The sequence below is a fragment of the Mobula hypostoma genome, chromosome 15 (genome assembly GCF_963921235.1).
Source record: "Mobula hypostoma chromosome 15, sMobHyp1.1, whole genome shotgun sequence".
NCBI classification, from domain to species: Eukaryota; Metazoa; Chordata; class Chondrichthyes; order Myliobatiformes; family Myliobatidae; genus Mobula; species Mobula hypostoma.
Window position 1 is genome coordinate 22,366,492 of NC_086111.1, and position 21,371 is coordinate 22,387,862.

The following is a 21,371-nucleotide window of genomic DNA, read 5'->3' on the forward strand; positions in this document are numbered from 1 at the left end:
CTGGAAAATTGCATGAAGGCAGAAAACTAGCTGTGATCTTGCTGAATGGCAGAGTGGACTTGAAGAGCCATTTGGTTGACTCCTCCTCTTATTAATCTTGTTCTTGTATTTTATATTTATCCAAGCAATTAGCTAGCAGAAACACAATGTGATATATTGACTCCTTTACTGACAGAAACGTCAATGCTCATTGGGCATACTCAATGGAAAGCATGCATTTTGAAAATATTTGGTGTATTTGGGACCAGATGATCGCATCTTTTTGATGAGGCTCAGAGCCAGAATATTGGAATAAAGATGGATTTCATAAATAAAGAGGTAGCTTACACACCACTTTAAAGAACTCTACACTGGAGATGATAGGAATGATTTTATAGTGTGAAATTATTTTCTATAGCGTGGGCTTGGCTGCAATTGCATTAATTAATTGGAAAGTAAAGTTATGATGAGCCATATGGACTTCTTTCCATCACTAGGATCCAGTCAATAATGTGGTAATCCACTGGGCATAGTGCTTGTGTTATCAAGCAGTGCTGATGCATTATGAGATGAGTGAATTTATGACTCATTTAACTCACACAAAAATGAGTCAGAGCTACTGTCTTGTCAGCTCACATCCACATACAGACACCAATAGGTTTAGAGTCTCTGGATAGTGCAATTGCAAAGGGGGAGCATTCCTTTCTCATCAGATGGAAAACACCAGATACTTTAAAACTTGTCCACTGCCCACTTTACAAAGTAACCAAGCCCTTGAACTTCAATAAGAAGATCTGCAGATGCTAGAAATCCAAGCAACACACACAAAATGCTAGAGAAACTCAGCAGGCCAGGCAACATCCATGGGACAAGAGTAAACTGTCAACATTTCTGGCCAAAGCCCTTCATTGGGATCTTTGTGGTGAACTTTGTTGTTTCGTGACAGCAACACAGGTAAAGCACTGGCACAGTAAAGCGATTGCACTATCCACTATGTTTCCATGGCACTGTGTGCAATGGAACCGGCTGAGTTAAAAACCTTCTGCAGCCTCTTTCGATCCTGCACATTGAATCCTCCTGATGGTGACGCAGCCAGTCAGAATGCTCTCATCAGTATACGGGTATCTGCAGAATTTGCTAGAGTCTTTAGCTGTATACCAAATCTCCTGAGTTTCAGCAATACATCCAGTAAGTTGCACTAGAATTTTGTCTTAACTCAATTGCAATCATTTGTTGGAGTTATTGGTTTCAGATGGGTATAATGTGATTGGGTGTTTGGGGGCCAGTAAATGCATCCTTTAAATAGAAGTGCAGGTGGCTTGCCCAGTGCAAGTAATTCATTCATGGGTAGGAGGCTAGGCAGAGAGTCTCACAAGTATTCGATGAGGTGTTGTCAGATAAAAAGCAGGGACTGACAGAGTGGTAGAAGAGCCTGGCATTCTAACGATTCATCAGTGTCAGGTCTCCTGGACTGAGAGAGAGGTGGGGCCAACTGCTGGACTTTGATGAGTGGAAACGTGTGTCATGCCCAGGGAGGTGATGCTGGCATTGCATGTTGCCCCTGACCCCAGATGGCAAAGCGGTACCAGATGAAGATCAATGGCCTGGCCAGGGAAGATCAGGTAACAGAAGTGTTTTGAGACAGGACACTGCAAATGCTGGAACCTGGAGCAACAATCAAGATGCTGGAGGATAGGCACATGAGATTCTGCAGATGCTGGAAGTCTTGAGCAACACACACAAAATGCGGGTGGAACTCAGCAGGTCAGGCAGCATCTATGGAGGGGAACATGTTTTGGGTTGAGAACCTTCATCAGGACTGGCGAGGAAAGGGGAAGGACCCAGAATAAGAAGGTGGGGGGAGGGGAAGGATTACAAGCTGGCAGGTGAGAGGTGAAACCAGATGAGGAGGAAGGAAGGATGATGTGAGAAGCTGGGAGATGATAGTTGGAAAAGATTAAGGGCTGAAGAGAAAATCTCAGCTTAAGGGCTCTCCTAATAGGGGAGGACAGTGAACCTTGGAATAAAGGAAAGGAGGAAGGGACCAGAGGGAGGTGGGGGACAGGTGAGGAGAAGAGAATGTAACCAGAATGAGGAATGAAAAAAATGGGGTGTGGTTATGGTGGAGTGAGTACTGAGGGGGAAGATGCTGAAGGAAGGCAGCAGCTGTGAAGGGGAATAGAGAGTTAATATTTCAGGTCGAGACCCTTCGTCCAAACGGAATTGTTTCTTTTTCCTGACTTGGGCATCCTATACAGTCTTTGCCTTCTTAAATTAAAAACTTCATAACAGGAACAAGTGATTGTACAATATCTGCTGCCACTATTAACCAAAAGTACAGTACGTTCATGCAGATCACTAAAGTCCCCTTCTCTATACCATCACTTCTCTGATTTCAGCTGTGTGCATCCAAACAGCACTCGAGCCACAATTGGTAACCTTCACCCAATCAGGACAAAGTGACACACAGTATCTGTGCCAGGCTCTACCTAGATGGGACAAAACCATCTTGGAATCATTCCAAGCCTTTGCACAAGCCACAGAGGTGAATATGAGCCATTCTACTCTCGAGTGCAAGGTAGGGTCAATATATTCTTGGTGCCAAGGAACAGAGTAGCTGCACAGCTATGGTCTCCCTTTAAAGCAGCATAAATCACCAGCAATTATCAGATTGATATTCATGTGTCAGAGACAGGGAATAATTCATATGTGCTTCACATTTACCCTCCTTTTCTTCCAGATCCTATGACAAGCCATTTAGGAAATTTTATGAAAAAGGATAAGTACCATGCTTTTTGCCATCTTTGTGTCATACACCCACCTGAACCATAATGAAATTCTATTGAACAAGTTGTGGAGCATGGGCATGACATTTGTAATGTGAAGCCCCAAGTACAGTACTGGATATAAATTTGAGGAGAGAATGTAGAACATGGAACATTTCAGCACAGACCAGGCCCTCTGGCCCGAGATGCTGTGCTGATGTTTTAATCTAACCCTTCCCTCCTATGTAAGCCTCCATTTCTCAATCATCCATGAGATATCTAAGAGTTTCTTAAGTGCCCTTAATATATCTGCCTCTACCACCGTTTCTTTCACCCACGTAGGGCGTTTCATTCACCCACCACTCTCTGTTTAAAAAAATTCTACCTTTGACACCCCCCACAGTACTTTCCTCCAATCATCTTAAAATTATGCCCCCTTGGTATTAGCCATTTCCGCCCTGGGTAAGAGTCTGTGGTTATCCATTCAATTCATGCCTCTTATCATTTTATACACTTCTATCAAGTCACCTCTCACCCTTCTTTGCTCGAGAGAGAAAAGCCCTAGCCCACTCAACCTATCCTCATAAGATATGTCTTCTAATCCAGGCAGCATCTTGGTCAGTCTCCTCTGCACCCTCTCTAAAGCTTCCACATCCTTCCTTATAATGAGATGCTAATGAGTGTGTTCTAATGTTGTGATGAGTGCTTTCAATTCCTAAAGAAACTCCAGTCAGATCTATTTGTCAAGCAAGGTTTGTTTAATCATGAACAGGGTCTGTGGTACAAATCAAAATACAAAGGCACCTCACATTTTCCTTTTTAGTTCACTGCTCTCTCCCTGCACTAAAATTTACATCTGGCTTTAGCCACTTTATTTCTCCTTTTTCCAAATACTTTCTCATAACTGAGGTTCTCATGATTGGTCCAGCCCACTGCAAGATCACTCCAGGAAATTCCTCAGAATGTTCACCACATTCGGACCCTAGTTTTAGCATACGGCAGAAGCTCGGCTGTGCATCAGTCTGGTGTTTCGATTGACCCTATCTTATTGTAGCTGAACGCTTCTGGAAATTACATACCATGGGATAGGCATTTGCTGCCATATTTCAGGTTCATACTTAGCTTGTTCTGATAGTAAGGTTTTGTACCCACTTTTCACCTGTAGATTTGCCCAAAAGAGCTTTTCCTAACAGTCTGGAGATCGAATTATCATTATGTGGTTTTTTCACTCACAACCCTCTTCAGAATGGCGGCACAGCAGTGGAAACTGCGAGCAATTTCAATCTCGTGGGAGTGCACACCTCGGACAACTTCTCACGGTCTCAGAAAAGCTTACCAAAGCCTCTGTTTGCTGGGGAGGCCGTAGCGAGCCAGTCTATGCACACCAATACTCATGACCTTCTACAGGTGTGCTGTAGAGAGCATCCTAACATGCTGCATCACTGTGTGGAAAGGAAACTTGCACCGTGGCAGACAGAAAGGTCCTACAACGGGGAGCCAAAACTGCCTAATGCATCATTGGCACCAGCTTACGTGCCATCAAAAGGTGCTGGAAAAAGACCAGCAATGTCATGCAGGATTCCACCCACCCTGCTCATGGACTCTTTGTCCCGCTCCTACCAATGAAGAGGTTATGCAGCATTCAATCAGGACCACAAGACTCAAGAACGGTTATTTCCCTCAAGCCATCAGGTTGATCAACACCTCAACCCATTAACCCATCCCACCACTACTACATACACATCACCCAGCAACACTTTATATACATAAAATCAGTCTATGTATATAACAGTTATTTACACATTGTGTTTTATAGAGTGGCTTTTATACTTATATTTATTGTGTTTTTAAAATTCTGTTCTTTATTCATCTTTTAATGCTTATTGTGTTTTTAAGCTGCATCAGATCTGGGGTGACAATCATTTCGTTCTCCTTTATACTTGCGTACCAAAGAATGATAATAAACAATCTTGAATCTTCAGCTCCTCCTGGTTCTGGATGGGAAGTGATGACTCTGGACTTGGATGAATCATTTCCAATGTCGATCTCCCCATCAGATGGTTGCCCATTCCTTACCTGTGCGAGTAAATGGTGATCAATCTCTAACTCCAGGTGGCTAGTTGGGGGAGGTGAGCACGAGCCTACAAGGAGTTTCTAGGATCTGTTACAACTTGAAACAAAATTCCTGCACGATCCCTGTCAAAACTTTCAGTCCTTTTCCAATCCAGGAGTGGCATTGTAATTTGTGAGGAATTCCCATCCTGCGAGCCGCTAGAAGTAATGTGGACTCAGAAAGTGCTTAACTTCTGGTCACGACAACACCAAATTGATGAATGCACTCGAAATAAATACAGAGAAATCTGCGTAACAAATATGACAAAGAAACTTCCTAGTAAAAGTTAAGAGTCATAGCATATTTTTATCAGCTAATTTCTTGTTTCATGCCGCTGACTAGAAGACAACCAGAAGGTGGCAAGGTGTAGACAGTGATGGACATCAATGATATCTAGAGCTTTGGTCATGTCTGTGTCAGCCTGTCTATATGACGCTGGCATTTCAGCTGGTTACAAAATTTCCTCCATCCAACAAATGGCAACTAATTACGAGGACCACTTCTTTCCATGTTGGCCTCCTGAAGTGGACTTTGACCTCCCTACAGTGAGACTTATGACAAGAATACACATAGATAAGATGTTAGCTGTCCTGTGTGATCAGCAGTTGGTCTGCCACCTGTCTTCAAGAGAGAGATAAGGAAGACAATGGAGCAGCATTTGGGAGATGTGTAATGAAGGGACGGGAGAGAGAGCTGTCTAGAGTGGCTCCCTCTTTGAACCCTGAACTGTTTGAAGTGATGGACAGGCGATACCCCAGCAGGGGGATAAAAAGGGACAGGTTCGCTAAGGCAGGACACACACGACACCACGAGGTAACGAGACCCTGGAAGCGGTGCCCCCCCCCCCCAAGTTGGCGGGAGTCGTTTTGGAAGGCTGGTTGCGGAACCAAGCCATAGACGCACAGGGTGAAAAGGTACGATCAGCGGGAACCCGGTGTGTGTCCACCCTTGCTTGGGTGCCAGGTTCACTGCGGAGGATCGACCGCATCTGGAGGAGGGGTCACAGTCGGTGACCTCAGGTGACATCACAAAGGACTCGCCCGAAAGCTGCTTGTGAGCAATATCGCAGGTCTGTGTGTGGAAGCCGTTTTGAATGAACATTCGTTCTCGTTCTCTCTCTCCTTCCCCCCACATTGTCCATCGCCATGGCAACGATTACTGCGAACTGAACTAAATTGAACTGGACTTTGTGTCAGTTTGAAATTGGTCATTTACACCTAGACAACGATAGAGCTTGATTGATCCTGTTATCTTAATTCTGTGCACATGTGTGTTTATCATTGCTGAACTGTTGCATTTATTATCCTTTCGATTACTGTGTTGCTTGTTTCTTTAATAAAACTTTCTTAGATCTAGTAATCCAGACTCCAACTGAGTGATCCATTTCTGCTGGTTTGGCAACCCAGTTACGGGGTACGTAACAGACTGTAACATTGCCTCCACGCTCAGTAGCTATTTAGTTCGAGCTCATTGGAGGAGAAATAATGGTCCTGTGTTCTGTCTCTCCTCAGAGAACTGCTGGCTGTAATAATGGCACACCAAATGAAACTGATGGTTATAAGGGTCAGTTCTATCCGTGCATTAAAGGGAATTTGAGAGGAATTAGTACTTATCACTGGCACGGCATCTTGCGAAATGGGTCAGGAAATAAGCGACAAGGGGAAAGTTCCAGGGGTCTTCACGTCGCCCGGCCAGGAGCTCCTCGACCTATTGCTCCCCCTGCTGCAGCTGGAGAGAGCCGCTCCTCTGACTGCTCGAGCTCTTGAAACTGACGGCGAAGGTGGAGGAATTACTCTTCTTGCTGCAGGTCAGCTCCCCGCTGGGCTGCTCAACGCTGTGCGGCCGCCTGGGACAGCAGAGGAAGTGCTGGACCAGGTGGTGGAAGAGCCGCCCGGTGAAGAACATGTAGATCCAGGGGTTGCAGCAGCTGTTGAGGCTGGCCAGCAGCATCGTGATGACAAAGGCCATGTCTAGGGGAAGATCAAAGCAAACAACTGGATGACTCCTTCAACCAAACAATCATCTATTCATCAGTCACAATACTGAGTACAGGATTTGGGACATCTTGTTACAAGACATTGGGCGATATTACACTTGGAGCATTATTTGCATTTCTGGTTGCTTTGCTGTAGGAAGGATGTCATGAAACTGGGGAGGGTGCAGAGGAGATTTACAAAGATGTTATTGGGACTGGAGGGCCTGGGTTCCAAGAAGAGACTTGTTACACTGAGGCTTTTTTACCCCTCAAGTGTAGGAGGCTGAGCTTATAGAAGTTTATAAATTCATGAGGAGCATAGATAAGGTTAATAGCCACAGTCTTTTCCCCAGGGTAGGGAAGTCCAAAACTGGAGGGCATTGATTTTAAAGTGAGCGGAGAACTAATTAAAAGGGACTTTGGAGGCAACTTTTTCACACAAGAGTATGTTAAAGAATGAGACCATAAGACCATAAAACATAGGAGCAGAATCAGGCCATTTGGCCCATCGGGTTTGCTCCACCATTCCATCATTTATTTTCCCGCTCAAACCCATTCTTCTGCCCTCTCCTGGTAACATCTGATACCCTGACTAATCAAGAACCTATCAACCTCTGCTTTAAATATACCCAATGACTTGGCCTCCACAGCCATCTACAGCAATAAATCCCATAGATTCACCACACTCTGGCTAAAGAAATTCTCCCTCATCTCTGTTCTAAAGGAATATTCTTCTATTCTGAGGCTGTGCCCTCTGGTCCTAGACTCTCCAACTACAGGTTACATCCTCTCCACATCCCCTCTATCTAGACCTTTCAATATTCGATGGGTTTCAATGAGATCCCCCTCATTCTTCTAAACTCCAGAGAGTACGGGTTTAGAGCTATCAAATGCTTCTCATTTCATTCCTGGGATCATTCTCGTGTACCTTCTCTGGACCTTTTCCAATGCCAGCAAATTCTTCCTTAGATAAGGGGCCCAAAACTGCTCACAATATTCCAAGTGTGGACTGACCAAAGCCTTATAAAGCCTCAGCATAACGTGCTTGCTTTTATATTCCAGTCTTCACAAAATGAATGCTAACATTAATTATTTGCTGCTCTACCTGCTGGAGGGAGAGGTAGAAGCGAGTACAATTATGACATTTAAAGAGCATTTGGACAGGCACATAGGTAGGAAGACTTAGAGTGTTCTGGGCCAAACACAGGCAAGTGGGATTAACTCATGAGCCAACTTGGTCAGCATGGAGAGTTGGGCCCAATGCCCTGTTGCCATGGTGCATAACTTTATGGCTCTATTCATGCTCATAATATCCCACTTTGGTGTGTTCTAGTCTGAAAATCACCTCATTCAAATTATGTTTTGTTTAAAAATCATTCCACAACCTTGTTCCCAAGAATAATTTCATTTAATATTCACTGGACCAACATTGGTTGCTCTTGCATTGAGTGGCTTTCTAGGAAACTTCAGAGGTATTTAAGAATACAACTATTCTCAGAATTCTGAACTCCCAAGACCTTGAAACTCTCCAAAATTCTGGCCTTTCACACAGTGTAGGTTCCCGTTGTATAAGCTGAAGAGGGAGGACTGCATTGTTAGAGGTCTGATCAAGCATCCAACTGAGGCCTCACCTGACTCCTGCCTGAACATTATAGATCCCGTGGGAATATTAGAGGCTGATTGTATTGTTGCCCCACTGGCTAAACAAAACAACAAGAGATTCTGCAGATGCTGGAAATCCAGAGTAACACACATAAAATGCTGGAGGAACATAGCTAGTTAGGCAGCATCTATGGAAAAGAATAAAGATCTGATGTTTCAGGCCAAGGATTTTATCAGTTCTAAAGAGGGGTCTTGGCCTGAAATATTGGCTATTTTTCCTTTCCATAGATGCCGCCTGGCCAAAATTCAATTCAATTCATCTGCTCATTACACTTCTTGTTGTTTATGGGACCCAATGTAATGAAAAATGATTTAAAATTTTGTAATGTATTCTTTCCGATAACAGCTCAAGCTATTTGCATACACATCAGCCAACAAAGGAGACACTTCACACATACTCAATCATGATAAAAGACTATTAGAACAAGCACAGATGCAAAACAGAAGTCTACAGTAGTAGCAGCACAGGAATCAAAATAATACTTATCATCGACGAAGCAAGCTGATTTCTGCAATACTGGAGGGAGTCACAGATCTGACAAATCTACTTGGAGCCTGTTTTTTCTCTCTCTCTCTCTCCCTCTCTAACTTGACTCTCTCAGCATACTATTCCCTCTCTCAGCACCAGCCATGATCTAGCCCAAGATAAAACTCTCTTTAAACCACCCCCCACCCCGCACAAAATGTTTTATATCCTTAAAAGCCCCTTGCACCAGTACTTTTCCCACTTGGTGATACCAGCTGTCAGCCCAGACCAACATGTCTTTCACTATCTTCCACCATTATGGCTGCATTCTTATACTGCCCTGACTCTCCCAGAATGTTGCTGTGGACTGGTTCTCTTTTACTTTCTCAGAACAATCCCACTCCAAGCTAGCACCATTTTGTCTTGCAGACTTCCATTTTAGCATATACCAAGAAGGAAGCTCATTTAACTCTTCCCTTACACCCAAAACACCAATTGATTCTGACGTTACAGCATTCCAAATGGACAACATTAATCCATAAGGATGTGAATTAAACTCTCAGCTGTGTTTAGGAGGCCCAATCCATTCATTGTGCAATCAATCGGCCGCATGGGCACTCACCATATTCTCGCAATCGATCCGAAACGGTTCAGTAGTGATTTGTAAAAGGATTGGGTGAGATGGGAAGAGAGTTGGTAAGAACGGGATTTGTTTTCAACTCATAAACAAAGGACTTCCATTTTAATATCAGCCACCTTGTGCCTCCATAGCACCCCTCCCCTCTGAATTCTCCCTGGTCCAGTAGCTGGATAGCAAAGAGTGACTCCTGAATAGACACTCGTCCAGTGGAAAGTAATATAGGCCATCGCCTGGGGCAGCCTTGAAGTGTGGTCAGCAAGGGCAGTCTCATGGTTTCCTGAGCAATAGATATTTGCCTGGGAGTTAGGTTGATTATAGGGTGGGTAGTTCCTTCAGGAAATACTCTATAATCAACAGCGGTCAACGGCGAAGTTCTGGTGTTACTTGGAGGGAAGCCAGTGTTGATTTAAGTAGAGATGTTAGTATTTGAGGGGTCTGATGTTTGTTGGTTTGTGGGAGCGGGAGATGTTCCACACCTATCAAAAGAGTAACTCTGGTGATCAAGGGATCCCATGGTGGTCAGACTGATGGTGGCTGGTCCTTTGGTGGTCAGTCTGATGGTGGCTGGTCCGTGGTGTTCCATTTGATGGTGGCTGGTCCATGGTGTTCAGTCTGATGGTGGCTGGTCCATGGTGGTCAGTCTGATGGTGGCTGGTCCTTTGGTGTTCAGTCTGATGGTGGCTGGTCCATGGTGGTCAGTCTGATGGTGGCTGGTCCGTGGTGGTCAGTCTGATGGTGGCTGGTCCGTGGTGGTCAGACTGATGGTGGCTGGTCCATGGTGGTCAGTCTGATGGTGGCTGGTCCATGGTGGTCAGACTGATGGTGGCTGGTCCGTGGTGGTCAGACTGATGGTGGCTGGTCCATGGTGGTCAGTCTGATGGTGGCTGGTCCATGGTGGTCAGACTGATGGTGGCTGGTCCATGGTGGGCAGTCTGATGGTGGCTGGTCCTTTGGTGTTCCGTTTGATGGTGGCTGGTCCATGGTGTTCAGTCTGATGGTGGCTGGTCCATGGTGGTCAGACTGATGGTGGCTGGTCCATGGTGGGCAGTCTGATGGTGGCTGGTCCTTTGGTGTTCAGTCTGATGGTGGCTGGTCCATGGTGGTCAGACTGATGGTGGCTGGTCCATGGTGGGCAGTCTGATGGTGGCTGGTCCTTTGGTGTTCAGACTGACGGTGGCTGGTCCATGGTGGGCAGTCTGATGGTGGCTGGTCCATGGTGTTCAGTCTGATGGTGGCTGGTCCTTTGATGGTCAGTCCGATGGTGGCTGGTCCTTTGGTGGTCAGTCTGATGGTGGCTGGTCCTTTGGTGGTCAGTCTGATGGTGGCTGGTCCTTTGGTGGTCAGTCTGATGGTGGCTGGTCCTTTGGTGTTCCGTTTGATGGTGGCTGGTCCATGGTGTTCAGTCTGATGGTGGCTGGTCCTTTGGTGGTCAGTCTGATGGTGGCTGGTCCTTTGGTGTTCCGTTTGATGGTGGCTGGTCCATGGTGTTCAGTTTGATTGTGGCTGGTCCATGGTGGTCAGACTGATGGTGGCTGGTCCATGGTGGTCAGTCTGATGGTGGCTGGTCCATGGTGGTCAGACTGATGGTGGCTGGTCCTTTGGTGGTCAGTCTGATGGTGGCTGGTCCATGGTGGTCAGTCTGATGGTGGCTGGTACATGGTGTTCCGTTTGATGGTGGCTGGTCCATGGTGTTCAGTCTGATGGTGGCTGGTCCATGGTGGTCAGACTGATGGTGGCTGGTCCATGGTGGGCAGTCCGATGGTGGCTGGTCCTTTGGTGTTCAGTCTGATGGTGGCTGGTCCGTGGTGGTCAGACTGATGGTGGCTGGTCCATGGTGGTCAGACTGATGGTGGCTGGTCCGTGGTGGCAGTCTGATGGTGGCTGGTCCTTTGGTGTTCAGACTGACGGTGGCTGGTCCATGGTGTTCAGTCTGATGGTGGCTGGTCCATGGTGGTCAGTCTGATGGTGGCTGGTCCTTTGGTGGTCAGTCTGATGGTGGCTGGTCCTTTGATGGTCAGTCCGATGGTGGCTGGTCCATGGTGTTCAGTCTGATGGTGGCTGGTCCTTTGGTGGTCAGTCTGATGGTGGCTGGTCCTTTGGTGTTCCGTTTGATGGTGGCTGGTCCATGGTGTTCAGTCTGATGGTGGCTGGTCCATGGTGGTCAGATTGATGGTGGCTGGTCCATGGTGGTCAGTCTGATGGTGGCTGGTCCATGGTGGGCAGTCCGATGGTGGCTGGTCCTTTGGTGTTCAGTCTGATGGTGGCTGGTCCGTGGTGGTCAGACTGATGGTGGCTGGTCCATGGTGGTCAGACTGATGGTGGCTGGTCCATGGTGGGCAGTCTGATGGTGGCTGGTCCTTTGGTGTTCAGACTGACGGTGGCTGGTCCATGGTGTTCAGTCTGATGGTGGCTGGTCCATGGTGGTCAGTCTGATGGTGGCTGGTCCTTTGGTGGTCAGTCTGATGGTGGCTGGTCCTTTGATGGTCAGTCCGATGGTGGCTGGTCCATGGTGTTCAGTCTGATGGTGGCTGGTCCTTTGGTGGTCAGTCTGATGGTGGCTGGTCCTTTGGTGTTCCGTTTGATGGTGGCTGGTCCATGGTGTTCAGTCTGATGGTGGCTGGTCCATGGTGGTCAGATTGATGGTGGCTGGTCCATGGTGGTCAGTCTGATGGTGGCTGGTCCATGGTGGGCAGTCCGATGGTGGCTGGTCCTTTGGTGTTCAGTCTGATGGTGGCTGGTCCGTGGTGGTCAGACTGATGGTGGCTGGTCCATGGTGGTCAGACTGATGGTGGCTGGTCCATGGTGGGCAGTCTGATGGTGGCTGGTCCTTTGGTGTTCAGTCTGATGGTGGCTGGTCCGTGGTGGTCAGACTGATGGTGGCTGGTCCATGGTGGTCAGACTGATGGTGGCTGGTCCATGGTGGGCAGTCTGATGGTGGCTGGTCCTTTGGTGTTCAGACTGACGGTGGCTGGTCCATGGTGTTCAGTCTGATGGTGGCTGGTCCATGGTGGTCAGTCTGATGGTGGCTGGTCCTTTGGTGGTCAGTCTGATGGTGGCTGGTCCTTTGATGGTCAGTCCGATGGTGGCTGGTCCATGGTGTTCAGTCTGATGGTGGCTGGTCCTTTGGTGGTCAGTCTGATGGTGGCTGGTCCATGGTGTTCAGTCTGATGGTGGCTGGTCCATGGTGTTCAGTCTGATGGTGGCTGGTCCATGGTGGTCAGACTGATGGTGGCTGGTCCATGGTTGGCAGTCCGATGGTGGCTGGTCCTTTGGTGGTCAGTCTGATGGTGGCTGGTCCATGGTGGGCAGTCTGATGGTGGCTGGTCCTTTGGTGTTCAGTCTGATGGTGGCTGGTCTTTTGGTGGTCAGACTGATGGTGGCTGGTCCATGGTGTTCAGTTTGATTGTGGCTGGTCCATGGTGGTCAGACTGATGGTGGCTGGTCCATGGTGGTCAGTCTGATGGTGGCTGGTCCATGGTGGTCAGACTGATGGTGGCTGGTCCATGGTGGTCAGACTGATGGTGGCTGGTCCTTTGGTGGTCAGTCTGATGGTGGCTGGTCCATGGTGGTCAGTCTGATGGTGGCTGGTACATGGTGTTCAGTCTGATGGTGGCTGGTCCTTTGGTGGTCAGTCTGATGGTGGCTGGTCCTTTGGTGTTCCGTTTGATGGTGGCTGGTCCATGGTGTTCAGTCTGATGGTGGCTGGTCCATGGTGGTCAGACTGATGGTGGCTGGTCCATGGTGGGCAGTCCGATGGTGGCTGGTCCTTTGGTGTTCAGTCTGATGGTGGCTGGTCCGTGGTGGTCAGACTGATGGTGGCTGGTCCATGGTGGTCAGACTGATGGTGGCTGGTCCGTGGTGGCAGTCTGATGGTGGCTGGTCCTTTGGTGTTCAGACTGACGGTGGCTGGTCCATGGTGTTCAGTCTGATGGTGGCCGGTCCATGGTGGTCAGTCTGATGGTGGCTGGTCCTTTGGTGGTCAGTCTGATGGTGGCTGGTCCTTTGATGGTCAGTCCGATGGTGGCTGGTCCATGGTGTTCAGTCTGATGGTGGCTGGTCCTTTGGTGGTCAGTCTGATGGTGGCTGGTCCTTTGGTGTTCCGTTTGATGGTGGCTGGTCCATGGTGTTCAGTCTGATGGTGGCTGGTCCACGGTGGTCAGACTGATGGTGGCTGGTCCATGGTGGTCAGTCTGATGGTGGCTGGTCCATGGTGGGCAGTCCGATGATGGCTGGTCCTTTGGTGTTCAGTCTGATGGTGGCTGGTCCGTGGTGGTCAGACTGATGGTGGCTGGTCCATGGTGGTCAGACTGAAGGTGGCTGGTCCATGGTGGGCAGTCTGATGGTGGCTGGTCCTTTGGTGTTCAGACTGACGGTGGCTGGTCCATGGTGTTCAGTCTGATGGTGGCTGGTCCATGGTGGTCAGTCTGATGGTGGCTGGTCCTTTGGTGGTCAGTCTGATGGTGGCTGGTCCTTTGATGGTCAGTCTGATGGTGGCTGGTCCATGGTGTTCAGTCTGATGGTGGCTGGTCCTTTGGTGGTCAGTCTGATGGTGGCTGGTCCATGGTGTTCAGTCTGATGGTGGCTGGTCCATGGTGTTCAGTCTGATGGTGGCTGGTCCATGGTGGTCAGACTGATGGTGGCTGGTCCATGGTTGGCAGTCCGATGGTGGCTGGTCCTTTGGTGGTCAGTCTGATGGTGGCTGGTCCATGGTGGGCAGTCTGATGGTGGCTGGTCCTTTGGTGTTCAGTCTGATGGTGGCTGGTCTTTTGGTGGTCAGACTGATGGTGGCTGGTCCATGGTGGGCAGTCTGATGGTGGCTGGTCCTTTGGTGGTCAGGCTGCTCATTAAGTGGTCAGGATTAGTTATGGAAGTGGCCAGAATGGTGGCTGGTGAAGACATCAAAAGGTGGTCAGCACTATCAGTTTGAGAATATCTGATAATGGTTGGTTGGAGAGGCCCGATGATGGATGTGTTGAGCGGTGGATGAGTGGAGATCTAACATTAGCCTTGGGGACGGGGTTTGGTAGGAGATGGGGTCTGATAGCATTTATTGGTTAGTCTAATGGTGGGAATCAGGATAACCTAATGAGGAACAATGGTTGGAGTGTCATCTCATGAGGTGACAGTGAATGGCGGGGTATGGGGAAGGAAGTTATTTAATGGTTAATTATTGTCACATAGAACATGGAACATAGAACACTGGAGCACAGTACAGGTCCTTTGGCCCATGATGTGCCAACCTTTCAACTTACTCTAAGATTAATTTAACCCTTCTCTCCTATAAAGCCCTCCATTTTTCTCTCATCCATATGCCTACCTATGAGTTTCTTTAATGCCCCTAATGTACCAGCACCTCTGGCAGTGTGTTCTGTGCACTCACCGTAAAAAACGTACCTCTGACATCTCCCCTATACTTTCCTCTAATCACTTTAAACTTATCAAGTTAAAAGTTTAATTGTCATTCAACCATAAATGAATACCCATAAATACCTACAAATGAAATAACATTACTCCAGGGCCAAGGTGCAAAACACAGTACCACCAGTGATACACAGCACAAGGCACATATAGCACATATAAGACAGCAGAAAAATACAGTCACACAAAAATTATATAGTCCAAGTTCCCAAGTCCGTGAATGTTGCAGCAGTCTGCAGTCGAACACAATATATCTTGTCTTCTGCCAAGCGAACACTGGAGAGCAGCAGCACCAACTCCAGCATGTACGTCGTGCCACACTGCCTCCTGCACTCCGGTCTCTGGTGGGTGCACCAACTCTGATACCTCTCTGCTGGGAGACTACAAATAGGTGATAACGTGGCTTGAGGTCTCGTCCTCGCTACGACTGAGGCCACGTAGCTCCCCCTCCATCTACCCCCACCGTATGCCAATAAACCAGTGAATTGGACTTGCAGCATCCCACATTAACAATGTCCAATGGGGTCCTGCAGTCACAAGAAAAGCAACTAGGACAATCACTTGCTCTTAGGCCGCACAGTTCCTTCATGCATACACCCCGACGCCTCTCTGACACAGGTGGCAGCACGATCTGCACCAGTTCCTTCAGTTTCTCTGCCAATGAGCAACTTGCTGATGGGGTATATCTGCAGTCCTTTAAGTTCTTAATGTCCAGCAGGGTCTTGCGATCATAAAAATACGTTTAAAAAGAACAATTACGCCTTAGGTTAGCTCACTGCTATCTTAACAGAAGTCATTTTTGCTCTGAGAAAAGTCTCCAGCTATCCACTTGATCTATGCATCTTATCATCTTGTACTCCTCTATCAAGTCGCCTCACATAAACTGATTAGAAAGGCTGTCTCTGTTATAGGAGTCAAACCGGACACACTGGAGGCTATTGTAGAACAAAGAAGCCTGCAGAAAATCCCGGCAATTCTGGACAATGTTTCTCACTCTCTGATTGCCACCTTGGCTGAACAGAGAAGCACTTTTAGCAATAGACTAAGACAACTGCACTGCCCCAAAGCGCACCGTATGAGATCATTCTTACCCTCAGGCATTAAGCTCCATAATGTCAACCCATAGTTGGCGAAGTGATGGCCTCCTCCTGTTAGACTGTTTGAGGTAACTTATTTTAACATTCTTTCTTACTTCTCTTCTAATATTTGTATATCTATGCACTGTAATTTCCTTTGGGATCAATAAAGTATCTATCTATCTATTTTCCTTCGCTTCAAAGAGAAAAGTCCAAGCTCACTCAACCTAACCTCTTAAGACAAATAGCATCCTAATAACTCTCCTCTGCACCCTCTCTAAGGCTTCCACATCTTTCCTGTAATGAGGCAACCTGAACTGAGCACAATATTCCAAGTGCGGTCATGTATCTGGATAACAGTGAAAAGCTTCTGTCTGTCTGCATACCTGCCGGGGAGACCCTTCCAAATATAAATACACTAAGAGAGAGCAAAGGGAAAACAAAAACAGAATGCATGGCACAACGTGCCAGTTACAGCCAAAGTACAGTGAAGATAGACAATAAGGAGCAAGGCCACGCCGAGGCAGACTGACAGATCATGAGTTCACCTATATTGTACAACAGACGTTAAAGTCCCTCCCACCTGCTGCAGTTTAAGACAGATTCAGCCCTACTGTTGTCTAAAGGGACCTACTCTCTCTCTGGTTACACTTTTACTCTTAATAGACCTATAGAATCTCTGAAGATTTTCCTTAACTCTGTCTGTCAGATCCATCTCACGCCCTCTCTTTGCCCTCCTGCTCTCACTCTTGAGTATTGTTAATACTTTATAATCATCATGAGATTAAATCATCCCCAATCTCCTAAACCTGATGCATGCTCCCTTCTTTTTCTTCACCATTGTCTCAATGCCTTTCATCAGAAAGGTTCCCTGAACGTGCCACATTTACCCTTTATCCAGACAGGAATCTGCTACTCTTGAACACTTTGACATCGCACGCTTACTTCTGATAAAATGGCAGCACACTCGTGCACAGTTGCTTCTGAGCGTCCAACTAGAGGTGTTATTATCTTTTGTAAAACCGATTCTTACTATCGCAAGACCCTGCAGGACATTGAGAACTTGGAGTGCTGCGTGTCTATCTCATCAGTGGGTTGCTCGTTGGTGGAGTAGCTGGGTTTGCGGTGGGCATCAGAAAGACATGGAAAGAGTCGGTGAGCAAAGGAGGTGTGTACTCTAACAGCAGATGATTGTCTTAATCACTTTTCTTCTGATCGCATTGTTGTTGTGGAATGCTGCAAGTCCAATTCATTGATTTATTGGTGGACCAAGGGGGGAGCTGTGTGGCTTCAGTCTTGGCAGGGACTAAATCTGGGGCCGCAGTGCCCAAACTGGAGTCGTTGCTGCCCCACCATTGTCTGCTTGGCAGAAGACAAGTCATATTGAGTTCGACTGCAGACTGCTGCAGCATTGATGGACTCAGGGTCTTGGACTAAATATTTTTTGTGTGACTATATTTTACTGAAGTGTGTGGCATGTGGCCAACTGGTTAAGGTGTTGACTAGCGATCTGAAGGTCATAAGTTCGAGCCCCAGCCAAGGCAGCATGTTGTGTCCTTTGAGCAAGGCACTTAACCACACACTGTTCCAGTCCACCCAGCTGAAAATGGGTACTGGCAAAATGATGGGGGTTGACCTCGCGATAGACTGGGGGGGGGGGGGGAAGTCTGGTGCTCTCAGTCGCTTCATGCCACAGAATCCAGCATAAGCGCTGGCCTGGCCTGACGAGCCTATAAGTCTCGGGACGGACTTTAACTTTAACATATTTTACTGACATGTGCTTATATGTACCTTGTGCTGTGTGTGACTGTCGGTACTGTGTTTTGCACCGTGGCGCTGAGTAATGCTGTTTTGTTTGGCTGTTTTCATGGGGACTCACGTATGGTTGAATGACAATGAAACTGTAATTGGATTGAGTTGAATTGAAAGCCTCACACTTGCCATTCATTCCTTTGTCCTCAAACAGACTCACCCAATAGACCTTTGTCAGATCCTGCTTAGTTCCCCAAAAATTAGTGGAGGCGTTTTAGAATATTAAAGGGTTTTGTATGGCAGGGAAATGAAAATATTTATTTAGGTGCAAAAGTCCAGAACAATGAGCCTGAACTAAAGCTTGGTGATTAAATGTTGAGCACACAAGGACTTTTCAACAAAAAAGTAGTGAAGATTTGAAAATCTCTTCCCAAAAAGCTACTGAGTCTTATTATTAATTGAAAACTTCAAAAATCAGTCTGGCAGACTTTTAGAGACAGGGATATATTAGCCAATTGAAGTCAGGCATGTCTTGACTTGCGGAACATTGCACGAGGATGAACTAAATACCATTGTTCCTATGCTCTATCTCATTCAAAAAACTGAGAGGAATTTGCCTTCCCTGCTATATAACAGTCACATGAGACTGTTTCTCACCAGTGGCAGTCACCTCTCTCCAATCACCTAATTGAGAGCAGGTTTGACAAAGTGCATACTCAGAGGCTCAGGGTAGTGTCTAGGATGAGAGCACAATGTCTCGTGATGAGATGGTCAGCCAATTAGGACTGAGGTGATCTTACTCAGAGAGTAGCAAGTCATTGGAATTCCTTGTACAGATGGGTGGAGATGTTTGCTCCCTGACTGTATTCTGGCCTGTGTTTTATAGACTTTGGGCTGTATAGTTTTATCTGGATCTTCTTGTCTGATGAAATGGCTTCAGTGAACCATGTGGTCGACTCCAACTTTTATGTCCCATGTTCTAAGGTGCAGACCTGAATGAAGCCTCACTCTTCATTCCTCCTTGCAGCCTTCCAGACAACCTCAAATCCCTGCAATTTGACTTCTAACACAACAGGTCTGCGGTGGACACCATCTCCCTGGCCCCATGTTCATCTCTGAAGCACCTGGACAGCAAAGATACCTATGTCAGACTAATGTTTATGGACCTCAACTCACCTTCAATTCCTTAATTCTAAACAAACTCATCACCGACTCTGGACTATGAGAGTCGACACCCCCCCTCTGCAACTGGAGCCTTGACTTACTGCCCGGCAGACCGCAATCAGTAAGGATAGGCAGCCACAACTCCGCCATGTGGATTCAAAACACAAGGTTGCATCCTCAGCTCCCTGTACACTCACGTGACTATTTGGCCAGATGCTGCTCTAACCCCATCTACAAGTTTATGGATGATACCAATGCGATGGGCTGCATCTCAAATGATGTTGAGTTGGAGTACAGGAGGGAGATAGAGCTTAGCATCCCGCTGTCATGGCAACAGTCTCTCCCTCAGTGTCAGCTGGTCATTAATTTCAGGAAGGGAAGCAAGGCACATGGTCCTGTCTACATCAGCGCTGAGGTTGAGAAGGATGAGTGCTTCAAAGTCCTAATGGAGAACATCACCAGTAGCCTGATCTGATTCACCCTCATAGACACCATAGACATCATGGCCAATAAAGCTCACCAGCTCCTCTACTTCCTCAGTAGAAGAAATTTGGCATGCCCCTGTGTCTCTGTGGACTTGAGAGTCCTCATGCAGAATTGTTAACTTGCAGGTTGAGGTGGTGGCAAGAAAGGGAAATGACATCAGAATTCATTTTGAGAGAAGTCGAATACAAAAGTAAGGATTTAATGCTGAGGCTTTTTAAGGCATCGATCAGACCACACTTACCATATAATAAGCAGTTTTGGCCTCTTATCTAAGAAATTATCTAAAAAAGCATTGGAGAGGGTTCAGAGGAGAATTATCCTGGGAATGAAAGTGTTAACATATGAGTAGCGTTTGATGACTCTGGGCCTGAACTCACTCGAGTTTAAAGGAATGAGAGGAATCTCATTGAAATCTATCAAATATTGAAAGGCCTAGATAGAGTGGATGTAGAGGGGATGTTTCCCACACTGGGGGTAGACTGCACCAGAGGACACAACCTCAGAATAGAAGGCTGTCCCTTTAGAACAGAGATTAGGAGGAATTTCTTTAGCCAGAAGGTGGTAGATCTGTGGAATTTGTTGCCACAGACAGCTACGGAGCTATGTCATTGGGTACATTTAAAGCAGAAGTTGATGGGTTCTTGATAAGTAAGAATCTCAAAGGTTACAGGGGAAAAAACAAGAGCAGGATAATAAATCAGATAAGATGAAATGGTGAAGCTTTCTCAATGTGCTGAATGGCCTAATTCTGCTCCTATGTTTTATGATCTTAACAATTTTTATTAATGCACCTTTTGAAAGCATCCTATGGGGATATATAAGGCTTGGTATGACAACTACTCTGTTTACTGTTTCAGTAAAACAGCCAGCATAATCAAAAACCCTAACCATCCCAGACGTTCTCCCTTCTCCCCTCTTCCATTGTATAGAAGTCTAAAAGCTTATACCACCAGGCTCAAGGATTGCTTCTACCCCTGTTATAAGACTATTAAATAGTCTCCTAGTATGATAATTTGGACTCTTGACCTCATAATCTACATCATTATGATCTTGAACTTCATTGTTTACCCACACTGCAATTTCTCTGTACCTTTTACTCTTTATTCTGCATGATTATTGTTTTACCTTGTTCTGCCTCAGTGCACTGTGTAATGATCTGCTCTGTATGAACAAGCTTTTCACTGTATCACAGAACATTTGACAATAATAAACTAATCCTAATTCATTTTCCAATTCCAATTCCATGGACGCACACGTAGACACTAAAGCAAGTGTCTCCCTGCCATCCTTCCGGACTTGACGTGCCAGCTGTTAGGAAGCAACCCAGTCCTCTGGTGTTTGTCCGCAGCAGAAAGATCACTGATGGGGTGATGCTATGGACACATCACTGTCAATCTCACTTCCTCCAGTCTTTGATCTCTGACAACACGTTAACGGATGGGGACAGACAACGTCGAGTTGACTCTTAATTGAAGTCTACAAACTAATTAAAAACCTGATAGTGTTGGACAATAACTCATTATTTTCCACTGATAAAAGAAAACAACGTTTTAGTTTTAACTTGATCTCTGGGGACTAAAGCTAGAAGCTCTTCTCAGACTAAGGTCAGGTGGAGGGAAATCCGGAACTCGCCACCTCTGGTGTTTGCTGGATTACAGCAGTTTTCCACATCAAATTGATAATCTTTTGTTGGCTATGACTATCTCGTAACAAGAGAGGGAGCAGCCTGATGGGTCTGTCATCCACATCTGCCATCATTTAGTGGGATCCAGCACTGATTTGATCCACTCCTGGAGCTCCCACTCACCATCTGTTTTATATTAAACTTCTGAACTTGGTTAGCAACTAAATTCCTGGATAGTTCGTCTAGTAACA

The 21,371-nt window shown here is 46.7% G+C and overlaps 1 protein-coding gene across 1 annotated transcript in view; it reads right to left on the reverse strand.

The window, feature by feature from the left end:
• Nucleotides 1-6,325: 6,325 nt before the first annotated feature.
• Nucleotides 6,326-21,371, reverse strand: part of oxtra (oxytocin receptor a) — a 30,719-nt gene continuing 15,673 nt past the window's right edge. Inside the window, exon 3 of the mRNA XM_063068382.1 lies at nt 6,326-6,827. Within this exon, the coding sequence (XP_062924452.1) occupies nt 6,565-6,827 (263 nt within the window). The 3' untranslated portion in view covers nt 6,326-6,564. The remainder of the gene's footprint in view (nt 6,828-21,371) is intronic.